Below are 20620 nucleotides of genomic sequence, written 5' to 3'. Positions count from 1 at the left end.
TGACTTCAGAGCGACTGAGCTCTCAGGTTAGTGTACCCCAGTGTACGTCATGCGCGGGAAGGGACGGTTTTATTCAAAGGAGTGTCCCGACATGTTACTAAATAGACATTGGCCCTGACAAATGACCCTCACACCCACGGGTTCTAACACCACACAGTAAACTTCCTGCATGTCCTCAACCCTAACATCACAATGAGACTCAGCAATGTAGAGGCACTAAGGACCATTATATTTTCCTTCTAATACACATACAATACGATATTTTGATAGTAGTTGTAGTAGGTGTTGTTGTACGATAAGTTATATACCGCAATGCAACCTAGTATAAGTGAATTTATTATTATTAGTGTGTGTAGTTGTACGGTGAATGTATTAAATCTATATTCAACTAACACCTGTACTTGTTTTCCTGGGCCAAGGTGACGGAGTTGTGCACGGAGGCCACGCGTAGCTATAGTGCATACCCTAAACTTTACCTTTAATATATGTGCAGTGCTGAATGGGATAAGAGAGAGAGAGAGAGAGAGAGAGAGAGAGAGAGAGAGACCTTTACAACGCTTATAGTCCTGCCCTAAATAAATAATAACAACGTATATACTTAAGTCAAACCACACGTCTTAACTCCACGCCTCGAATTTTTTAACCTTCAAAGACACAAGCGCCCCTCACAACAACCTCTATAAATGCATCTCTGTGCCTGTGCTTACGCCCCCCTCATAAATCACAGACGGGAAGTGAGCGCAGCGACGCCTCCCCGGGTGTATGGTCCCCTTTAGCTAGTTAATTATTACAGGTAGGCATTCGTAGTCAAACAGTGTGATGAAGGCAGATATAGTCGGTAGTAGTAGTAGTAGTAGTGGTAGCAGAAGTAGTAGTTTTAGAAGCAAAATTTCACTTAATAACTCATAAATCACAATTCGTATATCGTTTATAGTCAAGTCTCATGCGGTACGATAAGTTCTGAGGCAAGGTAACATCATAATTATGCTTGGTGGTGCAGGGAACCCGATAACTCAGACACGGAGAGGAACGTGAGAGAGAAAACGCCGAAAGGGACCCTCATATCTCTCCTAACCTCGGCGCCAGAGACCAGCCGGGGCGCCTCACAGTATCGGGTGAGTGAAAGAGAGACAGAGTGGTGGTTGTGGTGTTAGTGTATTATCTTAAGAGCGAGAGACATACAGCCGGTTTCACAGTCCAACACAGTGTCTTCGTAACAGCCCGAACCAAACTATAGAATCCCATTCAATCCAAAATGGTGAGGTCTTCGATGCCACACTAAATACACAAGACTTTTCCTGTATAGTTTCATCAAATTTGTGAACTTAAATATAAACACAAGACACTATACAAGGAAATTTCGAAGGCTCTGGTATTGGTTTGGGAGCTTACAAACCCATCACTGGGAACTGTGAAACTGGCCCATAGACAGAGAGATACAGTTGACGTGGTGTTAGTGTAGTATTTAAGGAAGCGACTGTATTCCCTGGGCGTTACTTTCTCACTCTAGACGACGTTGCGGAAGGTAATGAGCAAGGTATCAGTCGGGAGTATTCAATTTTCAAAACTGCAATTGTCTTCACTAACAATACTATGCCTGATTCTTGTCTTCTATAACCCGATTTTCAAGGCTTAGTGAATTGGCTTTGTTTATATATATCACTTTTGTTTACGAGTGAGTTTGTAATACGTCGACATACCTGTGATAATACAACACCTCTAACTCCGTCTTGAAGATTGACGTAAAAAAAGCCAAACATAACCCATAATATGTACTGCTAATATCACGTTTGGGAAATCATGCGAGAGTTAGTGTGACGATGCATGGGTAGATACTCAGGTACGTCATAATTCTACCTGTGATGACTATACAGGTAAATACAGGTAGAATAGGTTCGTATATGCACAGGTAGGTAATTGTGCGCGTTGAAATCAAACTTGTGATGACTATACAGGTAGATAGATAGATAGATAGATAGATAGATACATACATACATACATAGATAAATGTAGACTGATAGATGAATTAATAGATGTAATGCTTTCTTTCTTCCTTCCTTCCTTCCTTCCTTCCTTCCTTCCTTCCTTCCTTCCTTCCTTCCTTCCGTCCTCCCTCCCTCCCTCCCTCCCTCCCTGCCTGCCTGCCTGCCTTCCTTCCTTCCTTTCTTCCTTCCCCAGCAGAATGTCGCTCCAGAAAGAAGAGGAGAAGAACAAGAACGCGAAAATTCCTTTAAGCTCAATACAGAATGATGACTACAAGACCTCCCTTGACACCAACGGCTGCTTATATAAGGTATGTACGAATTGCCCCTTGAAACAGTAGTAGTAGTAGTAGTAGTAGTAGTAGTAGTAGTAGCAGTAGTAGTAGTGGTAGTAGTAGTAGAAATATATGTTTTGGTAGTATATCATCAATTTAAGCCATTACTAGACAAAGGCCTTTCCTAACGTCCTCCACTTGCGTCTCTGTTTGATGTTAGGGTACTCCTGTATCTGTCTATCTATCTATCTATCTATCTAGTCGGTTTAATACTAAGTTATCTAGTCTTCATTCCTTCCTTCATTCATTCATTCATTCAGTCAGTCAGTCAGTCAGTCTTGCTTTCCTTCTTTCTTTCCTTCCTTCCTTCCTTCCTTCCTTTCTCCCTTCCTTCCTTCATTCATTCAGTCAGTCAGTCATTCTTTCCTTCCTTCCTTCCTTCCTTCCTTCCTTCCTTCCTTCCTTCCTTCCTTTCTCCACCCTTCCTTCCTTCCTTCCCTCCTCACTCACATTACGTCTCCACCTCTCCCTTTGCCAGCCGGTGCATCGCGAGGATCGGCCACTTCTCAACGGGAAAAGGCACGGCTACGGGACCTACGGGAGCCGGGCAGCGCAGGGCGGCGTAAGGCTCTCGTGGCGTGACCTGAGCGTGCACGTGAGGGAGGAGGTGAAGCGCTTCCGAAGAGGGCGTGACGACCAGCGATCCCCCGCCAAGGAGCTTCTGCATAACGGTGATTTACATAGATTCACATAGACATTCAGACCACACAGGCCCCATGGCTCAAACTAGGTGGTCTGTCCTTAAGCCTAATTGATGTCATGTTAGATTTAAGGACACCAAGACGAGAGAGAGAGAGAGAGAGAGAGAGAGAGAGAGAGAGAGAGAGAGAGAGAGAGAGAGAGAGAGAGAGAGAGAGAGATATTACTAACTGACTATATTACTTTTTTGCAGTGTCTGGCATCGTATCACCGGGAAGTCTGACCGCCATAATGGGACAAAGGTAAATCAGGAGTTTAGAAGGGAAAACATGATGTGATAATCCTCCTAATACTAAAACTAATACTAATACCAACACTAATACTTACACTACTTCTTCACAGCGGGGCCGGGAAGTCCACCCTAATGAACGCCCTGGCTCACCGAACGGCGCGGGGCATGGTGGTGAGCGGGGAGGTTCGCGTGAACGGACACTACCTCACCCGTTCCATCACGCTGCTCTCCGGGTACCTTAAGCAACACAACTTCTTCATAGGGACTCTGACCGTCACGGAACACCTGACCTTCATGGTGAGGAGGAGGAGGTGGAGGAGGAGGAGGAAGGCGAGGAGGACGCAGTGGCCAGGGCATGTAAATAGGCTGTCACGGAGTAGAGGTCATTTAACATTGTATAGGATTTGTACGACTAAGGAACTCAACACACACATTGTTCTGCGTCTCCGTCAGGCTCGACTCAGGATGGACCGCCACTGCTCGGCCAGACAGCGAGAGGCGCGCGTGCAGGAGCTACTGACGGAGCTGGGACTCTTGGAGGTGCGGAACACTCGTATCGGCGCCCCCGGCACCGCCAAGACCCTCTCAGGCGGCGAACGCAGGAGACTCGCCTTCGCCGCAGAGGTAGAGGGATATATTTCTATATTTTTTGGCGCCCACGCACACATTTGCCACGGCTCTCGTAGGAGTTGTGGACATTCTCTGGGGTAGTTTTATGACCCTGTGGTAGTTTGACCCTTCTTCTGTACTATAGCACCCATTAGGATCAAAACCAGTTATGTCCCTCTTTAATTACGCTGCTCACTTCAAATCATAATAGTGTTTTAAACCTGTGTAAAGACCTCAAAGATAACACTCTCCGCAGATCATCAACGACCCTCAGTTACTCTTCTGCGACGAGCCCACGACAGGCCTGGACTCCTACAACGCCGAGGTTATAGTGAAGATCCTGCAGGACATGGCGGCGCGGGGCAAGACCGTCCTCTGCACCATCCACCAGCCGTCCTCGGAGATTTTTACCATGTTCAACCGGCTGCTGCTCTTGGCCGAGGGGCGTCTGGCGTTCATGGGATCCTCCGTGCGAGCCCTCCACTTCTGGGAGAGGTTAGGTTGTTTGTGGACGCGAGCTGGTATGGGCTTTTTCTTAGTGTATAGTATTTTGTAATGAAAGGTTGTTGAGGTCAAGAAGAGACAGAATAACTTTAACAATGCCGACTACTTCTTCCACACACGCTGCCTTTCCTCCCCCCAACATCCCCCTCTCTCTCTCTTGCATCCTAGATCTCCCTCTCTCTCTCTCGTCTCCCTCTCACATCCTCGGCCTCAAGCGTCCTTCCACCTTCAACCCTGCCGACTACTGCATCCACACGCTGCCTTTCCTCTCCCCAACATCCCCCACTCTCTCTCTCTCTCTCTCTCTCTCTCTCTCTCTCTCTTGCATCCTACATCTCCCTCTCTCTCTCTCGTCTCCCTCTCACAGCCTCGGCCACAAGTGTCCCTCCACGTTCAACCCCGCCGATCACTTCATCAGCACGCTCGCCGTCCTCCCCGGCCACGAGATTCGCTCCCGGGAAAGCATCCGTCAAATCTGTGACAACTTCGCCGCGTCCGCTTATTTCAAGGACATCGACATCACCATCCGACATTACGACATCCTTGAGGGCAGCACCAGCGTACGTAGGAACGGTTTGGTGCTAGCTGTTATCTTTGTATGCTTGTTTATCCATTCTTTGTTACGTTCGGTGACAGATGTTCTTGTGGTGGATGTAGAGAGGAAATTCAGACAACCCGTAACGGAGAAAGCTTTTATTTGGAATGGTTTATGCCGTCCTTTTTTTTATGTATTTATTCGTTTATTTACATATCGATTTCTGTGTCTATTTTCTTCATTGTCTTCTTTACAGTACGAGGAGGAACATCTCTTTGAAAACATTCCGTAAGTATAGAATGGCCCTGCATACGCCTTTTGTTCTTATCTATATCATTTCTTTTGATTTAGACATACAGCTAAGTCCTTCTACACTCGATCCATCTCGCTTACACCATAGCTATTATATCACAGAGTACTGGCACGAGGCTGCACCACTGTAGCACCACAGAAAGAAGACGAATTTTGGTCTAGTATATCACCATCAACCATTACCAGAGAAAGGCCTTTCCCAACATCCTCCATCTACCTCTCTGTCTGACGTTAGTGTACTCCTCTACCCTCTCGGCCAGTTTCACAGCTCCCCATGACGAGTTAGTAAGCTCCCAAACCAATACCAGAGCCTTCGAAATTTCCTTGTATAATGTCTGGTGTTTATATTTAAGTTCACAAATTTGATGAAACTATACGGGAAGAGTCTTGTGTATTTAGTGTGGCATCGAAGATTTCCCCATTTTGGATTGTATGGGATATTATAGTTTGGTGCGGGCTGTTACGAAGACACTGTGTTGGACTGTGAAACCAGCTCTCTATCTCTATCTACGTAGCTATATATCCATCTATCTATCTATATCTTTATCTACGTACAGTGCAGCGCCTCACTGTACACGTCTCCACCCTCCTCGAACACACTGCATGCAATGAAACAATGTATTAATCATCAGACTCACCCTTCCTCTCCCGCCTATCCATCTTTACTGTCCTCGTATAGGGAGAAGCCAGGCTGGATGGTGGAGTGGTGGTGGCTGTCAAGGAGGTCACTGCTGGATGCCCGTAGACACGCCAGGTTCCGCACCACCTTCACGCAGAAAATCGTAAGTAGGCAATACCAAGAAGGCGAAGGTGGCGAGGAGGAGGCGAGGCTTTCGAAAGTTTGTGTTGGTAGGGACTCCATGGCCTCGAGGCGATAGGGGCATTATATGATGGTTTTAGCCTTTTTAACTTGTTTGTAGTAGTAGTAGTAGTAGAAATAGAAGTAGTAGTAGTAGTAGTAGTAGTAGTAGAAATAGAAGTAGTAGTAATAGTAGTAGTAGTAATAGTAGTAGTAGTAGTAACAGTAGTAAACTAATTATTATATACAACAATTTTCTTTTATCATTGACGCAATTTGAGTCATTACTACTTTTATTTTTACCACGAGCATAACCTCTGCCATTACTTATACAAAGGAAAGTTATCAACAAGCCTGCTGATGAACACTCCAGTGCTCCATAGCAAACCAACGGTCCAACAATCAATCAGTCAATGGGGACACACGCCGGGGGGAGCGTCGCCTCGCCCACCCTACGATGCCATACTAACACTTCTTCCACTCACAGCATTCCTCCCTTTCATGCCCAGGTGGCGGCTCTCATATTCGTGCTGCGCTTCTCCAACATCGAACTCAACCTTCCTTCCTCCTTTCCTGTTCAAAACCCAAAGACAAAACAAAGAAATAACAATACCATCACCCCTGTGCCCTCTTTTCGTCCCCAGGTGTTCTCTCTCTTAGGGGCTCTGTGCTTCTCCAACCTCTCGCTTAACCAGGCCGGCATCCAAAACATCCAGGGCCTGCTGTACTTCATCATCGCCGAGGCCTGCCACCCGGTGTTCTTCAGCTCGGTGGATATGGTCCGCGGGCACCTGCCACTGTTCTTCCAGGAGTACGAGGACGGACTCTACGGCTGCGACACTTACTACTTCTCATTAATGGTGACGTTGGTAAGTGTGGTGTTAGTGTAAGGTGGTGATGGTAAAGAGGGGGGGAGAACATGAGGGTGGGGGACGAGCGCTTGAGGTGGTGGGGGGGTGGCGAGTGCATGAGATGGGGAGTAGCGAGTACATTTCTCTCTCTATTTTAGAATTTTCTTATTATCTCATAACCTTAATCCTACCATGTTTGCCAAGATTTAGCCAATAAACTTTAATATAATACAACAAAATCTCCCCCCCGCCCACAGCTGCCTCGCCTGCTCGTGGAGACTGTTGTGTACTGCGTCCTCACCTACTGGTTGACTGGTCTGCAGCCCTACGCCTACCCCTTCCTCTTGATGTTTCTGATCACCCTCTCGGCCAGCCTCACCTCCTCTTCCTGTGGTGGGTGGAAACATAAGTGTGACTCTGTGCTCCATATACTCAAACACTTCAGGTCCAGCACACACACATTTGGTCAGGCTTTCATGGAGGTTGTTGTGGGTGTTTCCAAGGGTAGTTTTACGAGCCTAGTGATGGTTTGACAAGGCTTCTGCACCGTGAATATGAAAAACACTCGTGATAACCTGACTCATCTCCTTTGTGGCCTTTGTTGTGAGAGCTCAAAGTGTCTGAGAATATTGGGTTAAAAGTCTTGCACATTTCTGGCTTTGTTTAGCAAGAATATTGAAGTATGTTCAAACATTCATACATTCACGTCTTCAGACTTCACATCCACCAACGATTCAACACTTTCTTTCAGCGGTGTTGATCTCTGTCATGTTTGAGAAGTTTGACTCCATCATAATGGCTACAGGCGCAATACATTTGTTCAATGTGGTCTGCAGTGGACTCTTTATCAACCTCGAGTGAGTGTGGAATGTTGCTGCTTCTAGATTCATCGTTAGCAGATACAGTGCTGCTAGATATACTATTGCTGGATATACTGTTTTAATCATAATGTTGCTACTTCTAGTTAATGTTGCTGTAATTTGAAAAGCTTGAATTTCTTGATAATCTTCCTATAATTGTGGAGTTCAAGCAGTCAAGGGGTTGAGTAAAGGTCTGTTGTGTCCCTTCCCAGCACCGTGTCATGGCTCACAGGCGGCCTGAAGTACCTGACGTGGGTGATGTACGGCCAGGAGATGCTCACCGTCTCGCAGTGGTCAGACGTCAAAAACATCAGTGAGGGACAGTATGAATGTTGGGGTGAAGGAGTAAAATGTTTAGCCTGAAATGACTGACAAGATACTACAATAGACTTACTGCCAACCAACTAAGAATGGAATCAATGGTTATCACTGTGACAGTTAGCTTAATTGAGGACCTCTACTGAAAAACATCTGCCCGTCAAATGAACATACCGCCCATCAGTTAATGCAAGTGTGATTCTGTTGCCAAGAAAACAGATACAGAAGTGATCTTTTTACTAGTGGTGTATTTTTCGTTTTGTATCCATGGACTGCTGTATAAACATGTCTAATTTCTGAGCAGCCAGCAACAAAAACTTTCCAGCATCACAGACCATTCCATTGCTAACCCCTTTATCACTAATGTAATGCATGAAGGATTTGCTCACAATATTGATGCTCGTCACATTTAAACGTGGTCACTTCCAGCAGCATGTGAGTTCCCAACTGGTATCAGTTTAACTTGTTCCTCTTCAACAGCGTGTGAGTTCCCCGAGGGAGTGCCTTGTATCACCACGGGCGAGGAGGTGATTGAGAAGTACGCCTACCAGACCTCCGACCTGTACCCTGACTTTGCGTGGCTGTTCCTGGTGTACTGCTTCTACCACACCCTCGGCTTCATCACACTCTACTCAAGGGCAAGGAGGAAGTAACCGGGACAGGGGACAGAGGTAAGGCGTAGATACAAGTAGCTACAACAGTGCTCAGACTAACTAGCGACACCTCCACGGCTCAACACGATGGCTTGGTCACAGGGAGCAGAGGTGTGAGTCTTACCCTCTGTTCATCCACCTATAATCTGATCAGCTTGACAGGCTCTGCAAGGGATGGCTGCCTGTGAGATGTAAAGATTAAGTTTTCAGGCAGGTATGTCTCCCTCTTGAAGCTCTGTAACTTAACTTCCCTGGGTTTAAAGGATACACCATTAGTATTGCAGATCATTTATTGATAAATAAATCTAAAGCTGTATAATGTTGATGAGGACACACAACAGTATTAGTTGACAGCTAATCTATGACACAAGTCCAAACTTGTTATCATGAATAACTCTGAATGGCTGGTTGCTTGTTACTTTGTCGATGATACTAATCCATGCATGTGTCAGGCACCAATTAGAGTAAATCACAGATGATGAACCACTCAGAGTTTGTCAGCTTCCAAGCTACAGAAACGTCCCAACCATGGCGAGAACGGAAGTAATTTTGTATAAAACCTTCGTCATAATCACAACGGAACAGAGATAGCAACACAGAAGATGTAATAAATAGTCTTCCATTTTTATGGAAGACTATTCCAAAAATTCAACAGCGCTGTCTTGGCCGAGACGTGTGTCCCACCTCAAGACGCCTATAGAGCCTATGTATCCGACCTTGATCACAACAACAACGAAAATGTTGCCATGTATATATATTTATATATGTATATGTATATATTATGTGGAGCATATGTATGTACAGGTATTGGTTTACAATGAGTAACATAAGGGTGTGCACGACTGGCAGACACACTAACGTAAGACAGGTGCACGTACTGGTCACACACACAAATATGCATAAAATGGGAGAATCATGAATCACAAGAACATTTGCTGTTGGAAACCTCAGAGTACAGAAGTGAGGCAAACAGGAGCGTCTCCAGGGCACAGGAGCTCAGGTCCACTCAGGCCAGTCACAGGGAGGAGCCTCCGCCTGAATGCACCTTGCTGGGCGACTCACAAGAAATAGTAATCATGCTGGCTTTATCGTGTGTGCAGCCTGGCATGCAAGACACATCATGAGAACAGCAATAGACATGATCCGTGAACACATGTTGTGACCCCTGACAGCACTGTGAGGGCAGGTGTGTTGTGGCTGGACAGGTTCTGAATACATACACTTGCACCTGATTGTAAGGTAAGCTCATGAGGGATACAGCCACAGCCAAGGGACCATGGTATTCAGAGCTCTATACCCCTTTCATCTCCTCCTCCTTCCATCTCCATCCTCTCTTCATCATCTCCATCCCTCCATATCTTAAGCTGAACCAGAGTCTTGCCACCTCTCTATTCTCCTCTATAACCCTTCATCTCCATCCCTCCATATCTTAAGCTGAACCAGAGTCTTGCCACCTCTCTATTCTCCTCTATAACTCTTCATCTCCATCCCTCCATATCTTAAGCTAAGCCATGCTAGTCACCTCTCTCTTATTGTAGACACACTGAACATTCCCATACTTAGTGACTCCTTGCTGTGCCTTGTGTATGTGAATGGCTAACTCTCTCCGGCTTAACTCTATATGTATTCATAATGGCTAAAAAACTCTGAGCATAAGTTGGTCTCTTGGGTGTGGCTGACTGGCTTCAGAGCTGAGTGGTGTACAATCAGATACAGTCTCGTGACCCCTATAGCCTGGGTCATATATGCATCACACCCTGTCAATGGTCACATGCCTGTAGTGTGTGTACAAGCCTCATGTTCCCACTATTCCCACAAGTGTGTCTCGTTCAGTCAGGATCCACAGACAGAGAAATCTCAAGCAGGTTGCGATTTCCAGTGAGTGGCGCCACGAGCCGGCTGTGAGGAAGGAAGTCTTGCTATTTTGACTTGTCACAAACATCTTGACGGAAAGAAGTACAAAAGTTGTGGTCTGCCCCGTGGCCTTGGCAAAAGCTTCTGCCGTGACAGACGAGGGGAAGGTGAGGAAGTATACAGGACACACCTAAAACATTCAATATAAGCGTCATCATTGTTACACTACTGTCTTGGGGGAGGGAGGGGGGTCTGCCACCACCTGGGGCTACAGTAACAGTGTGTGGAGCTTCCCTGGAATGATATGCAACTAGACATTCACAAACTCATCGTAAAGGAACAGAAACTCTTGCCTGCCGGAAACTCATCATCGCCACCTGGAAACATGACTGAAGCGACTCCAAAGGTTCAACAAAGTCAGAAGCCAGGGAAACAAAACTTGTGTCACATTGCATAAAATCGCTGATCCTTTGCATAAGGGGAATTTTTGTGTGATAGAAATCTTATAAAAACCTTGTAACTTTTCAGCCGTCAATCCAGATAAAAATATGAACTTCCCGTGTTCAGATGTACTTGAGGAGTATGATTTGAAGAGAAAAGTAAAATATTTCAGCCTGTGTTAATGTTGAGAACTAATACATGTGTAGCAGGCCCTGCCACCCAGGCCTTGAGGGCAGAGGCCAGTGGTTCCCGCCGTGGCCAGGCTCGGCCGCGGCCACGCACGTCATGTAACGGTGCAGGTCATAATTCTAGATGTCAATTGCATATTTATTGATAAGAAACTGACTTAAGATTAAACCTTCCAAAAGCATGTATCCTTGTGAGTTCCTTTGATTCTGTAATGAACTTGTAAATTTGTAAGATGAAAACCCTTCTTACAATAATGACTACTTATATGTACAGCTTGAGAGCTGAGAATGGTTGACTATCATGATCGTAGTAGTCTGCTCTACCATTAAAACACCGCGCTACGTTAGAAATAGTTCCTCTACGGATTACCATAACAAATAACAAGATATGTTGTCGTAACTTCAGGACTAAACGCATTTCCATAACAACAAATGATACGCTAATCCACCCACGAGAATAATAAAGCTGTGACGGAAAACAGGACAAAACAATAACGGCTACCACTGGCTAATAACAACAGCAGGGTGTGCCTCGACCTGCCCGGCGCTACACGGGAGAACCACCCCGGACTGAGCATCATCACCTTCCTGCCTCGCCGTGCTGCACACCGGCACGCGAGGCGGCCTGGAATGTCCGGCAGAGGGACGCAGACTACTGCGTCCCGCCCGCCCTGGTGCGTGTCCTCCACTCTGGACTTGAAGGGAACACAGGGAAATAATGAAGACAAAGAACGACTCGCTGGTGCTCCCCGGCCAGTGTTTCCTGGACTAGGCAGAGCATCATTGCTGAAGGGGGCAAGAGTGAAGTTGGAACAATTTTGAAGACGGTACATCAGTGTTGCCTCGGTGGAGTGACGGACTGTGTTGGAGTGGCACTGTGGAAAAGGTTTTGTGCCTCCCCATCATGAAATGCACAGGAATTGTAATTTTCAGAACAAGACAAGAGGATTTTAAACAAAGTGCTGATGGCTTAGGATGAGACAGTGATTGAGCTGGCCTCAAGACGTCACAACCGGGAGCGAGCAGCGGTGCCGCTCGTCTCCCCCCAGAGCCGGGAACTCCACCCTCTCCAGCACGTGGCTCTGCGTTCCCGTGACCCACAAATAAATAACTTAGCCGAAGTGTTATGAGCCAGGCTGCCGCCCTGCCCGCCTATCTTTGGTATCATGCACCTGCAACAAACACAGCAAGCTTCTTGACAAGATGAAGACACAGGAGGTCCTCATATGCTTCCTAGGACTCAGGTTCAAGCAGCTCACGGACTACAGTACAAGCCTTACTGGTAATATGAGGCTCCACAGACACGTCTTGTCAAAAGTTTTCCTGTGCAGGCGACCAACTGCCACGCGGCTTGATGGGTAACCAAAGCAGTTGAATATGCACCCTCCCACCAACAATGCTGCCTATCAAGTGATGCCACACGCCGCGCCGCGCCACTCAGCACAAGTCCAGGTCTTCATCCTGCCGGAGGGAGAGAACATCAGACGACAGGCCAGGCAGATCAAGGGCCATCCTACACCCTAAACTTAGCCTAACCTAACCTAACATAACCCCAAACAGTTAATATAGGTCTTAACTCAGAAAGTTCATATATGCTTCCTTACTAATGAGACTTTCTATACAACAAAGTGAGGTCATTCTTTGTTGATGTATACCAAATGGTGCTGGCTATCATGTGTTTGAAGATACCCTAAACTTAACCTAACAAAACCCCAAACAGTTACTATAGGTCTTGACTCAGAAAATTCATATATGGTTCCTTACTAATAAGACTTTCTATACAACAAAGTGAGGTCAGTCTTTGTTGATTTATAGCATATGGTGCTGGCTATCATGTGTTTGAAGATACCTTAAACTTAACCTAACAAAACCCCAAACAGTTACAATAGGTCTTAACTCAGAAAGTTCATTTTTGCTTCCTTACTAATGAGGCTGTGTATTATTGATCATTCCTGTCTATTACCATCACCCACTACCCTTGGGAAGAAAGCAAAACAACCCTGGCAATACAAGCGTGTCTCACCTGGCTGATCGAAGCATTGCCAACCCCCCTGGCCAGCGAGTCCACGTCAGCGCCAGAGCTGGAGGTGTAGGGCGGGTAGGTGTCTGTCACGCCGGGCTTCTTGGTCTCCTGTAGGAGGGAAATATATGTTGGTCATCAGTAGAAAGAGGCTATTGATCTGTAGAAAGTAGAGGCATATATGTAAGTCACCTATAGAAAGTCTCCTGTAGAAAGTAGAGGCAAGTCACTTATAGAAAGTCTCCTGTAGAAAGTAGTCACCTATAGAAAGTCTCCTGTAGAAAGTAGAGGCATACATGTAAGTAGTTAGAAAGTCTCCTGTAGAAAGTAAAGCCAAATATCTAAGTAGGTTATCTATAGAAAGTCTCCTGTAGAAAGTAAAGCCAAATATCTAAGTAGGTCATCTATAGAAAGTCTCCTGTAGAAAGTAATGGCAAATATATGCAAGTCATTGGTAGAAAGAAGTTTATGCAAGACAACTTCATCAGTGACATAAAGGTTCAGGTTGGCAGCAAGGCGTCGTCTGCAGAAAAGAAGTTACCACAAGACAAGTCCACAGGAAGAGACGTCAGGATAAAGTTGGCCACAAGGTAATATCATCTGCAGCAAGAAGTTAAAATGCAAGACACCTTCAAGAGAGATATTATCAAGGTTAGTGATTATGGCAGTAGCAAGATGTAGAGCACGTACGGTAAAAGTCCATTAATTTCAGTAGCAGTAATAGCAGTCATAGTAGTAGTAGTAGTAGTAGTAATAGTGGCATCAGCAGTAGTAGTAGAAGGTTGAATAAAAATAAGACCCATTGGTGTGTATACTGTAGACTAACCTAGCTACACTTGGGAATGGACAGATTGCAAGGAATATACTGAAACACACTGAAGAAAAAAGGAGTTCAATTGACTTACAGAACTTAAAAGACCCTGAGAAACACTATAAATAAGGGTTGGGATGACTTACACAACTTAAAGACCCATTGGTGTGTATACTGTAGACTAACCTAGCTACACTTGGGAATGGACAGATTGCAAGGAATATACTGAAACATACTGAAGAATAAAGGAGTTCAATTGACTTACAGAACTTAAAAGACCCTGAGAAACACTATAAATAAGGGTTGGAATGACTTACACAACTTAAAGACCCATTGGTGTATAGACTAACCTGGCTACACTTGGGAATGGACAGACTGCAAGGAATATACTGAAACATACTGAAGAATAAAGGAGTTCAATTGATTTACAGAACTTGAAAGACCCTGAGAAACACTATAAATAAGGGTTGGGATGACTTACACAACTTGGGAGCGGTGAGTAGTGGGCTTCCTCTTATCTCTGCACTCTTTTTGTCTTCTCCTTTCCTGTTAAAAAAAAAAAAAAAGGAAAAAAAAAGGCCCATTGGAGTGTGGACTAACCTGGTTAGACTTGGGGACGGGCAGACTGCGGGCCAGCTTGGCATACTCCACGTCCATGTGCTTGATGAAGGGGCAGTTGAGGGCCTTCGTTGCCATGTCACCGTCCTCCTCATCGTACGCCTGGATCAGCATCTCCAGCGTCTGAGCCTGTATTGGTATTAGCGCTAGTAGAAGTAGTAGTAGTAGTAGTAGTGGTGGTGGTGGTATTGAGATTCATGAAAGAGCATCAAAGGAAAACTAAAAACAACTGATATAGAGCCAAACAGTCCCCTCGATATGAAAAAAGTGAAAAATAAGTAAAAGTAACAAAAAGAATAAAAAAGGAGGGGCAAAAAGTAACATACACACTCTCCATTCTCTTCCTCTCTCTCTCATGAAATAGATTAAAACATAAATTCAAGACCCAACCCCTTCTAAAATTCCTTCAAATTCCACCAACCCGTCATTACTACCTCCTCTCTGTTCATTTGGGTCTCGGGAGTGTAGTTACCCTGTGAATATCAAGAAGAGATGGCACTAATAACATCTTGCTGTATAGTCTTAATGGTACAATAATAAGAAGAAGAAGAACAGTGTAGTGTCTAACCTCCTCGTGCTCACAGTAAGACCCCCACTCCCTGAAGGCTTTCTCTGCGGCCACACAGTCCCCTCGAGCCAACTGCACCAACACCAGAGCCACTGTGAGCCTCCCAATGGCAGCTGTAATGAAGGGTCTTGTATACTATCTTGAATACGGCTACATGCACACACCTAGCTAAATACAACTAGGCAAATACACACACACAGTTTTGCCTCAGTGTGATGTGCTCATGGTTGTGGTATGTGCTTATCTTGAGGCTTCCCAAACTGTCCTCATTCATATATCAGAATACTAGTGAGCTCAATCTAGACTCACACACACACACTAGCTAAATACATCTAGGCAAATACACACACACAGTTTTGTCTCAGTGTGATGTGCTCATGGTTATGGTATGTGCTTATTTATAGGTTTCCCACACTGTTCTCATTCACATATCAGAATACTAGTGAGCTCAATCTAGACTCATTCAAAACTACATACGCTGGTTTTCTCCGGCCTGGTGGTAGCATATCTCCCTTCTGATAGCGTCTGTGGCAGCATCGTACCTGTGGAATTAAGTTTATATTAGGTAAAGATAAAATGTATGGTTAGGAAGAGTGTGAGCCTTATTGATTAACTGTACAGCTTTTGACATCTTTCCTTCACTTGCCTTCATTTCCCTTGCCTTACCTTCCCTCACTTACCATCCTTTCCTCTTCCCTTCCCTTTCCTTCCTTTCCCTTGTCTTCCCTTCACCTCTCTACCTTTCCTTTCCCTTCCCTTCCCTTCCTTTCCCTTGTCTTCCCTTCACCTCTCTACCTTTCCTTTCACTTCCCTTCCCTTTCCTTTCCTCCCCCTCCCTTCCCTTCCCTTCCGTTCCCTCCCTTCCCCAGCTCACCCTCCCTACCAGTACTCACTTCTGCAACTTCACATTGAGGCGACACACCCGACTCTGGAACTCAGCTGCCTGCCGGGGACGATCTTCAGTCTGGGTAGTAAGAATGGATAGTGTTAAGGGACTGTAGTGTTGTTTGGGTTTGTGAGAAATAACTGTGGGACTTTAACCATGTATGCAGTAGCTTAGGGAAATGACTGGAGGAGGAGGAGGAGGAGGAGGGCACAGGCAAGGAAGAGGAAGAAAAGAAGAGGGAGGGTAAGAAAAAGAAAAGAAAGATACAGAAGAAGAAGAGAAAGAAGTGGAGAAAGCAGAAGACGATGAAGAAGAAAAGGAGGAAGGAAAGAGATGAAAAGAAGGAGGAGGAGGAGGATGAAGAGAGCAAGAACTAGAACAAAGAAGAAGAGGAAGGAAAAAAAGGAGGAATACAAAAACAAAGAAGAGGAAGAAGAGGAGGAAGAAGAACTAACATCCACACTAACAGGTAAGTCAAGTCTCCCATCCCTACCTTCTTACGATAACTGCAACAACAACACCACAATCTCCTCACCATGACAATATCCACGGCATGCTCGTACATAATCAGGGCCTTCTCCGGCAGCTGGCTTTCGAGGATCTTGGCACCCTTGTCGAGAGCCAGTGCCGCCGTGTCGGGGATGCCGTGCTCCCTATACATGCAGGCGGACCGCTGGCAGAGGGTGAAGATCGACTCCATGTCCCCGAGTTCCTTGCTGATCATGGCGGCTTGCTCAAGACACCTATGGAAGCGGAAGAACAGAGGGTATGCGAGAAATGGAAGGTACGCAAGGTAGGTATGGGGTAGTGTGGGTGTTATGGCTGTCTGCCTGTCTGTCTGTCTTGTTTCGTCATTTATCTATCTGTATTTGTCTGTCGGAGGAAGGAGTAGCGTAGGTATTTTGCTTGCCTGTCTGTCTGTCTATCTATCTTGTATTGGGTATAAGTACTTGTCTGTCTATCTGTCTTTCTCCTCAATTTATTTCATGTCCTTATTTTCTTTCACAATGTTGGTCTGTCTGTCTGTACTGTATGGGTATTATACTTGTCTGTTTATCTGTCTCTGTGCATCATTTCAATCCTTTCATTCATCTTCCTTCCTTCTAATGTCAAAAGCATCTCAGAATACATATACCACACTTCACCCATTCATTCATTCCTCAATCCACTCCCTTTCTTTGTCACTGGACCCGTACTACCACGCTGCTGGCTACTGTGAACACATGGGAGGTTGTTGTCTTACTTGCCGGCCGAGAAGAATCTAAGGATCGGAGTTAAGGAATGGAATACAAAATGCCCTTTATCATAACCCTTCTCTCTCTCTCTCTCTCTCTCTCTCTCTCTCTCTCTCTCTCTCTCTCTCTCTCTCTCTCTCTCTCTCTCTCTCTCTCTCTCTCTCTCTCTCTCTCTCTCTCTCTCTCCACACACTTAACATCTCCCTCTTCACCTCAAAAATGGCAACAATTAAATGATGGTAATGGCTGAATAACAAATAAAGTGACTGTAATTAAATGGTCTCTCTCTCTCTCTCTCTCTCTCTCTCTCTCTCTCTCTCTCTCTCTCCACCCACACTTAACTTCTCCCTCTTCACCTCAAAAATGGCAACAATTAGATGATGGTGATGGTAATAATAACGTAAGGTGATTGTAATGATATGCAGTCAAGGATACGATCGGTTGAGCTTGTAGTTCTCGACGGCTTTGAGCAGACACTCACGGCACTGCGTGTACTGCCTGGCCGTCTTGTAGCACGTCGCTGAAACACAACGCAACACCCCGGTTAACACATATATAAGTTTAAGGGATTGTATATAGTGATAGAGAACAGAATTTTAAGTGTATTTTTTGATCTAGCAACTAAAAACACAAGCACACATTAGTATAAAAATATAAAAGCTTAGGAGTATAAGTTTCAGGACTTACATGATAGAGTAATGTGATAAACTGCAGAATATTAAGTGTATGTTTGAATCCCTTTAATAAATCCACAGGCACACGTAACTATCAGGGATTGTATGATGGTGTGATAAAATACAGAAGACTATGTTTGTTATAAGTTTCTAGCATAAGTAGTATTAAGTAAGGGTGTAAGTTTAAGGAACTGTATGATATAATGTCGTCATATATTGAACCTGTGAATACTGTGTCTCAATTCAGTGACAACTCGTCGTGTCCAGTGCAGATGTAGCTAACAGACGTGGAGTAGAGGACCTGAAAACAGTGCTCAGAAGGGAAAGACTCTGATGGTTTGGACATGTAAAAAGAACAGGGGAGGATACAGTGATATGAGTTTTGGAGATTGGAGGTAGAAGGAAGGAGACCAGTTGGTAGACCTAGGAAAATGTGGAGAAGGTGTATACAGGAAGACTTGGCAGTGATGGGATTGGATGAGAGATTGGAGGTAGAAGGAAGGAGTTGGTAGACCTAGAAAAATGTGGAGAAGGTGTATACAGGAGGTTTGGCAGTGATGGGATTGGACGAGTGATTGGAGGTAGAAGGAAGGAGACCAGTTGGTAGACCTAGGAAACATGGAGAAGGTGTATACAGGAAGACTTGGCAGTGATGGGATTGGATGAGCATCGGGCAGAAGACAGTAGAGTAGAATGGAGGAGAGCCATAGCGTGTCCACCTGCTCAGTAGAAGAGTGAAAACAGACTGTAAATGAAATGATGATGATGATGAATTCAGTGACAACTCGGCAAATTCCTAAACCACTCCCTTGTGACTCACCAGCTGCATTGTACTCGTCAGCTGCCACATCATAGTCTGGCTTCCATTTCAGAAGGCTGGTTTTCAGGCTGTGGCAGGGGAGAAATTACATATATTGACACTAAGAAGAATAATTGCATGTTGTATTCGTAGCATTCAGCAGTAGTCTTTTTTGTCACTGTTACAGGAAGGAACAATGTATATAAACTAATGTCGAGGACTTTACACTAATATGGAAATAGTTACATAGTTTCCCCTTTCCTTCCTTTCTTTTCCTTACCTTACACTACCATCCCCTTGCTTACCTTATCATTCCTTCCCTTATCTTCCCTTCCATCACCCTTATCATCCCTTTCTTCCTTTATCTTCCCTTCCCTTCCCCTTGCTTTATCTTCCATTCCCTTACCCTTATCATCCCTTGCTTCCCTTATCTTCCCTTCCCTTGCTTACCTTCTCTTCCCTTACCCTACCTTCCTCTTATCATTCCTTCCCTTTAATTTACCTTCCCTTCCCTTCCCCTTGCCTTATCTTCCCTTCCCTTACCCTTATCATCCCTTTTATTTCCTTGCTTCCTTTATCTTCCCTTCCTCTTTTAATTCCTTCCCTTTACTTTCCCTTCCCTTACCCTTATCATCCCTTGCTTACCCTTGCCTTATCTTCCTCTTAGCATCCCTTCCCTTTCCCTTCCTCTTGTCATCCCTTGCTTTATCTTCCCTTTACTTACCCTTATCTTCCCTTACTTTTTTCATCCCTTCCCTTTCCCTTCCTTCCTCTTGACATCCCTTCCCTTTCCCTTTTCTTACCCAAACCTCTCCTTCCATTCCCTTACCCTTATCTTTCCATCCCTTGCCTTCCTCTTACCATCCCTTCCCTTTCCCTTCTCTTACCCAAACCTCTCCTTCCATTCTCTTACCCTTATCTTTCCATCCCTTCCCTTTCCCTTCTCTTACCTAAATCTCTCCTTCCATTCCCTTACCCTTATCTTCCCTTGCCTTCCTCTTACCGTTTACCGTTGATGAGGTTTCAGGCCCCGGTCTTACCATTCCTTTCCTTTCCCTTCCTCTTACCATCTCTTCCCTTCCCTTCCCTTCTCTTACCCAAATCTCTCCTTCCCTTCCCTTCCCGTCACTTCACCCTCATATCAGTAATCACCACTTTCCCTTCGCCGCAGATAATGAAACTCACACAGCTGCTTCACGGCCCTTAAATAATAATAATAGGATAGGTGAGGACAATGGTGGACGTTAATTTACCTCTTCTCGGCCTCCCTAAGGTGAGCGAGCGCCTCTTCGATTTTCTTGGTCGCCGCCATGTTTGTTTACGAGGCGCTCAATGTTGCCAACTGAGGAGGGAGGAGAAGAGGAGAGTAGCAGAGATGATGATAAAAGTGATAATGTATGATGTATGATAATGATTTGTATTGTCTTGTATTATATTGTATTTTGTGGTATTATATATGTATTGTGTTGTGCTTGTATTGCGTTTGTTTGCGAGGTATGCAGCGTTGCCAGTTCGCAAGGAAAGGTGGGAGGAGAGTAGCGTAAAAAATATCAGTGATTATGGAAAAAAATATGTAGTGTGTATGATAATGTGTTGTATTGTATTGTATTTTCTTGTAGCTTTTTGGTATATTGTTTGTATTGTATTGTATTCGTATTGTGTTTGTATAAGAGGCGCGCAGTGCTGTCAATCCGCGAGGGACCAATTAAGGAAAAAGGAAAAAGGAGAGTAGCGGAGATGATAAGAGAAATAATGTATTGTGTACGATAATGTATTGTATTGCATTGTATTTCATGTATTTGTATTGTATTCGTATTGCTTTTGTTTACGAGGTGCG

At 44.9% G+C, this 20620-nt stretch overlaps 2 protein-coding genes across 5 annotated transcripts; one reads left to right on the top strand and one right to left on the bottom strand.

Moving 5' to 3' along the window:
- The first annotated feature begins 938 nt into the window (after positions 1-938).
- Positions 939-13233, top strand: LOC126986128 (protein scarlet-like). 2 transcript variants are annotated; one of them, XM_050841969.1, is made up of 16 exons: positions 939-1115; positions 2182-2293; positions 2796-2988; positions 3210-3258; positions 3359-3545; positions 3702-3872; positions 4114-4352; positions 4729-4921; positions 5153-5184; positions 5888-5990; positions 6652-6876; positions 7116-7251; positions 7610-7715; positions 7931-8031; positions 8517-8707; positions 13159-13233. In XM_050841969.1, exons 2-15 carry the CDS (start codon positions 2183-2185, stop codon positions 8687-8689), a joined length of 2019 nt encoding a protein of 672 aa, XP_050697926.1. In that variant the 5' UTR covers positions 939-1115; position 2182; the 3' UTR covers positions 8690-8707; positions 13159-13233. The 2 variants fall into 2 exon arrangements, with proteins under 2 accessions (XP_050697926.1, XP_050697915.1); XM_050841958.1 differs by lacking the exon at positions 13159-13233 and having other exon boundaries at positions 8517-10122.
- Positions 8962-20136, bottom strand: LOC126986134 (gamma-soluble NSF attachment protein-like). Of its 3 annotated transcripts, none has more exons than XR_007739320.1 (12): positions 20037-20136; positions 18805-18872; positions 17746-17830; positions 17319-17336; positions 16611-16818; positions 16083-16153; positions 15667-15731; positions 15190-15302; positions 14604-14750; positions 13196-13303; positions 10095-12633; positions 8962-9988 (listed from the first exon to the last, which is right to left on the bottom strand). XR_007739320.1 is itself a non-coding variant. In XM_050841975.1 (11 exons), the coding sequence occupies exons 1-11, from the start codon at positions 20093-20095 to the stop codon at positions 12610-12612; spliced, it is 966 nt and encodes a 321-aa protein (XP_050697932.1). In that variant the 5' UTR covers positions 20096-20136; the 3' UTR covers positions 8962-12609. The 3 variants fall into 3 exon arrangements, 1 of the variants encoding a protein (XP_050697932.1); XR_007739319.1 differs by having other exon boundaries at positions 8962-10073; positions 10144-12633; XM_050841975.1 differs by having other exon boundaries at positions 8962-12633.
- Positions 20137-20620: the final 484 nt, after the last annotated feature.

This window comes from Eriocheir sinensis, chromosome 5 (genome assembly GCF_024679095.1).
Source record: "Eriocheir sinensis breed Jianghai 21 chromosome 5, ASM2467909v1, whole genome shotgun sequence".
In the NCBI taxonomy this organism is placed as follows: domain Eukaryota; kingdom Metazoa; phylum Arthropoda; class Malacostraca; order Decapoda; family Varunidae; genus Eriocheir; species Eriocheir sinensis.
This window is presented reverse-complemented; position numbering and strand designations above follow the sequence as displayed.

Excerpts from the sequence above, each read along its gene's own strand:
- LOC126986128 (XM_050841969.1), top strand. The coding sequence starts at position 2,183 with ATGTCGCTCCAGAAAGAAGAGGAGAAGAACAAGAACGCGAAAATTCCT. Across the intron at positions 5,991-6,651 it reads CCACCTTCACGCAGAAAATC|GTGTTCTCTCTCTTAGGGGC; the intron begins GTAAGTAGGCAA and ends TTTCGTCCCCAG. Across the intron at positions 6,877-7,115 it reads TCTCATTAATGGTGACGTTG|CTGCCTCGCCTGCTCGTGGA; the intron begins GTAAGTGTGGTG and ends CCCCGCCCACAG.
- LOC126986134 (XM_050841975.1), bottom strand. The coding sequence starts at position 20,095 with ATGGCGGCGACCAAGAAAATCGAAGAGGCGCTCGCTCACCTTAGGGAG. Across the intron at positions 17,831-18,804 it reads TGACGAGTACAATGCAGCTG|CGACGTGCTACAAGACGGCC; the intron begins GTGAGTCACAAG and ends GTTGTGTTTCAG. Across the intron at positions 13,304-14,603 it reads CCGTCCCCAAGTCTAACCAG|GAGACCAAGAAGCCCGGCGT; the intron begins GTTAGTCCACAC and ends TCCCTCCTACAG.